This window comes from Lipotes vexillifer, unplaced genomic scaffold (assembly GCF_000442215.2).
Source record: "Lipotes vexillifer unplaced genomic scaffold, Lipotes_vexillifer_v1.1 scaffold161, whole genome shotgun sequence".
NCBI lineage: Eukaryota > Metazoa > Chordata > Mammalia > Artiodactyla > Lipotidae > Lipotes > Lipotes vexillifer.
In genome coordinates this window covers 1,370,216-1,374,584 of record NW_006779016.1, presented here as the reverse complement: position 1 = coordinate 1,374,584, position 4,369 = coordinate 1,370,216, and the positions used below count along the sequence as shown (strand labels likewise).

Here is a 4,369-nt window from a genome sequence, read left to right as displayed (position 1 = left end):
TTTTTTTTTTTTTCCTTGCGTTATGCGGGCCTCTCACTGTTGTGGCCTCTCCCATTTGCGGAGCACAGGCTCCGGACGCGCAGGCTCAGCGGCCATGGCTCACGGGCCCAGCCGCTCCGCGGCATGTGGGATCTTCCCGAAACGGGGCACGAACCCGCGTCTCCTGCATCGGCAGGCGGACTCTCAAGCACTGCGCCACCAGGGAAGCCCAACACAATTTTTTTAAGTTATAGTAGAGAGATTAGATTTTCGCTCAAAACATACACATGAAGAATGCTAACCCTTGACTTAAAAAGATCTTTTCCTACCTTCACATTATCTGGATGCAGCCCCCCAGGGTGCTTGTCCATGTACTGACATAAATCAGTATGCTAGAAGAAAAAGGGAAAAATGTATTAACATCCCTCTGGCTATAACACAGTGAATCAATATTTTTTTACTTCAAAGTCATCATTACTTTTTGAACAAAGCAAATATAAGACAAGTGGGTGGATTTTTTAGTGTATGCAGTTGCACGCTCCTCCGCCCCCTGTTTTAACCACAATAGAATCATTATCTTTACCTCTAGGCTCTGTCTTACATTAAACATATCTGTGTATTAGAAGGAATTCATATCCACAATTTTTTACTTTGTTAAATGCCTAATTTTCTCCTCATTGAACATACATCTCTTAACTGGAAAAAAAAAAAAAACTCTACCTAAAAATATATGCCTTAACTTAAAAAAACTAAAGCACATACACACACACAATTAACCAATCCAATTACAGTTTCAATTATCTTGTATTTTCCAAGTATAAATGCAGGTTATGATTATTTATGTTATGTGAGATGAAAATACTACAAACAGATCATTACAGTAAAATTAATCATTGGATTTATTTGAGTTTTTCATAACTATATTCATTAAAAAATAATTTTCAGATTCTCAGAACCCTTGAATATATTTGAGAAAACATTTACTTTATAAAACTTTATAAAGATTTACTTTATAAATCAATACAAATACTTTCAAAATTATAAATTAAGACAAATACATCCAGATATAACTTAAAAGGAATATCCCTATATAGCAACTTATGCTGTTATTCCTTCAAATATCCCAAGCTCAATTTGCACACAATTATATATTTTCTTTTTAATGCTTTTTCTGTTTATATTATGAGTTACATAAAACTTGGGAAAAAACATGCAGAGTTGCTATATAAATTTTTCTAATCTTACTGGAGGATACTGTAAGATTTGTGACATTGAAACATTTAATCATTCTGTAAAAGCCAGTGATCATTATTTGTGCCCCATTATCAGGCTTCAATTATTCAGGAATCATAAGTTTTTGATACCTTCAAGAACCTGTACCATGGCTATAGCCATGATGATAACAGTTCAGATTCCTTTACTGAGTTTTTATTGCATGCCAGGTGGTAACTCCCAAGGATACAGAGTAGAATTTAGCATTCATTCATTATTCATCACGTATTTCTTGAGCACTTATTATCTTCCAGGCACTACACTAATCACTAAGGGCATAGAATTCAATGAAATAGATGCTGGTGGAAAAAACCAGGCATGTCGGTAATTACAGTAGAGTATGTTGTATATTAAGAACAGTACTGGGTAATGTTTGAGGACATAGCAGGGGGGAACTTATTGTGGTCTAAAGATTTCAGAAAGGCCTCCAGAAAGCATTACTTCTAAGTAAGACCTGAATAGAGAATGAAAAAGGTCAGCCAATGGAAGAACAAAGGGAAAGAAGATGGGACAGAAGAAATGCTCTTAGATATATTTTGAGACAATATTGCCTTTATCTTGCAGCACACCCAAGGTGTTTAGCTTCCAAATGAAAGTCAAGTTCCATGAGGACAGAAACTACATTTGATTTGGCAATTATTGTCTCTGTGGTCCAGTCAATGACAGAGAAGAAGAACTAAATAAATACAGGTGGAAACAGTTTTACATATTGAATAGCTCATTAAAAATGAGCCTAAAATATAATTATAATGGGTTCCATGGAGTTTTTCCTGACTATATAAAAGTTTTATTTCATGCATTTAATTAATTGAGGACTGATTTCTGGATCCCAAACTGCCACTTTGTAACTCCATACAATTAACCTCTCTGTCCTTTCAACTAAGGCTAACACCTTCCCTAGAGATTTCTGAAGAACATATAAAATAGTACATGAAGCACTGACATATATACACTACCAAATATAAAATGGATGGCTAGTGGGAAGCTCCTGCATAGCACAGGGAGATCAGATCAATGCTTTGTGATGACCTAGAGGGGTGGGATAGGGAGGGTGGGAGGGAGGCTCAAGAGGGAGGGGATATGGGGATATATGTATACATATAGCTGATTCACTTTGTCTGTTGTACAGCAGAAACTAACACAACATTGTAAAGCAATTATACTCCATAGATATTAAATAAATAAAAATAAATAAAATAGTACATGAGAAAGCAGTTTTTAATCAATAGCATGATACACAAAAATAAGGTAGTATTTAAGATACTGCCCATTATACAATAAGACCCATGAGGGGAAGAACTGTAATTTGCTCATTGCTTCACACACAACAAATAAAGTGGTAAATAGAAAGTACACCCAATCATAACAATAATCATATAGCCACATATTAAAATTCCTATTAAAAATATAAATTTTCAGTTTACAAAACAAAATCAAACTCACACAAGCTAAATATACACAACAAAAAATAACAGAAAACCTGAAAATAAAGAAATAATACATCATATTATATATTACACATTTACATTATTTACTTTTTAGGATATTTATACTGGTAAATATCAATAAAAAAGCAAAAAATCAGCATATCAATATAAATATTAGACATATTAGAATTCAAGGAAAAAGTACTAAACATTTATGCACCTAGCAACATGGCATATCACTATAAAGCAAATAGTGATCAAAATAAAAGAAGAAACTGAAAATTTCACAAAATCTTGAAGGGTTTAGCTTACCTCTTTCAAAAACCAACAAATGGAATTGACAAAAAAAATAAGAATTCTATAAAGGATATGAGTAACACAGTTAAAAAGCATGTTTAATTTTGTGCCCAATAAACTTATGCTACACATGCTTAAAGAAGTGGAATGGTGTTGGGGACAAAACTTTCACCGTATTTTATACTTGACATATACGTATTAAATGCCGATTGTGCATAAATAAATAAGAAAAGTCTCTGCTTGCATAGAGCTTACATTTTGTGGATTTTTACATACTAGTTCATTATTGTAATTTTTTTGCAAGATTAAAGTATTCAAGCTTTTTGTTTAAAAGTAAACAAACAAATAAACAAACAAATAAAAAACCCCACTGAACTATGAGGAAGGAAACATATCAGTAATGGGGGAAAAAGCTCCTGATGCTCATGGTACACATGACATCCTTCCGTGTATGTATGCATGCCCAATGACAGTGTAACATGAATTAAAGGAAGGAGGCCTCTCCAGAAATGAGATATTGGGAAATTTAATAAAGATTTTTCCAAACCTTTTAAATTTTAAGATTCATATTTCCTTAGCTGTATAGCATGAAAATGTGTGTATGCATACACGCATGGCTACCAGTAGCTATGTAGCCTTAGACAGGTTACATAACCTCTGTTTATCAGTATCCTCATCTATGTAATGAAGATAATCCTAGTATACCTACCTCATATGGATATTGTGAAAATTAATAAGTAAATATCCATTACGGTTTTACTACACTTCCCAGTACATGGTAGATGCTACAGGTGGTGATGATGATGATGATGATGATTTTCTGTAGTGTGTTTAGGGTAGGAAGGGATATTGGGGAGGACTGCAATTAAAAATGGAACGATAAATACCGTCAGAAAACTGGAACTCTTAGAAGTAACATTTCATCCTTATATATGTGTTCTTCCTGTCTACATGCCCAGACATTCTCATTCAAACTCCACAGCTCTCTGTACACAACCTCTGAGACTACTTCTAGCAAATACACCATTAACCTCAGATTGCTCTGGGTGACTAGGGGCAAGAATCTGGAGAATCTCAAATGGAGGAAGAGACAAGAGGCAGTACAAGGTCTTATTTTTATACCCTAGCAAACTTCTGTTCTACCTGCATTAAAAACTGTTTCTTTTCCCTCTCTCTTTTTTAATACACAGTACTATGCCTGGAACTGCATTAGATGTGCCAATTACAAATTTCATCACATCTCTTCTTTCTTTTTAACTTATCTCCTTAGTTCAACTCATTGGCTTATGTGACCCTTATGATTTGCACTGGTCCCGAAATACAGAACTAAACTTAACAATAATGCTGGGAGGTACTTCTCTGTCATTCCACTTTTTTTTTTTTTTTTTTTTGCA

The 4,369-nt window shown here is 34.1% G+C and overlaps 1 protein-coding gene across 4 annotated transcripts in view; it reads right to left on the bottom strand.

Moving 5' to 3' along the window:
• CDK14 (cyclin dependent kinase 14) overlaps nucleotides 1-4,369 on the bottom strand; it is a 593,024-nt gene that overhangs the window by 301,674 nt on the left and 286,981 nt on the right. For all 4 annotated transcript variants that reach the window (XM_007452057.1, XM_007452058.1, XM_007452056.1 and 1 more), the window contains one exon: nucleotides 309-371. In XM_007452057.1, coding sequence (XP_007452119.1) covers nucleotides 309-371 — 63 coding nt within the window. The remainder of the gene's footprint in view (nucleotides 1-308; nucleotides 372-4,369) is intronic.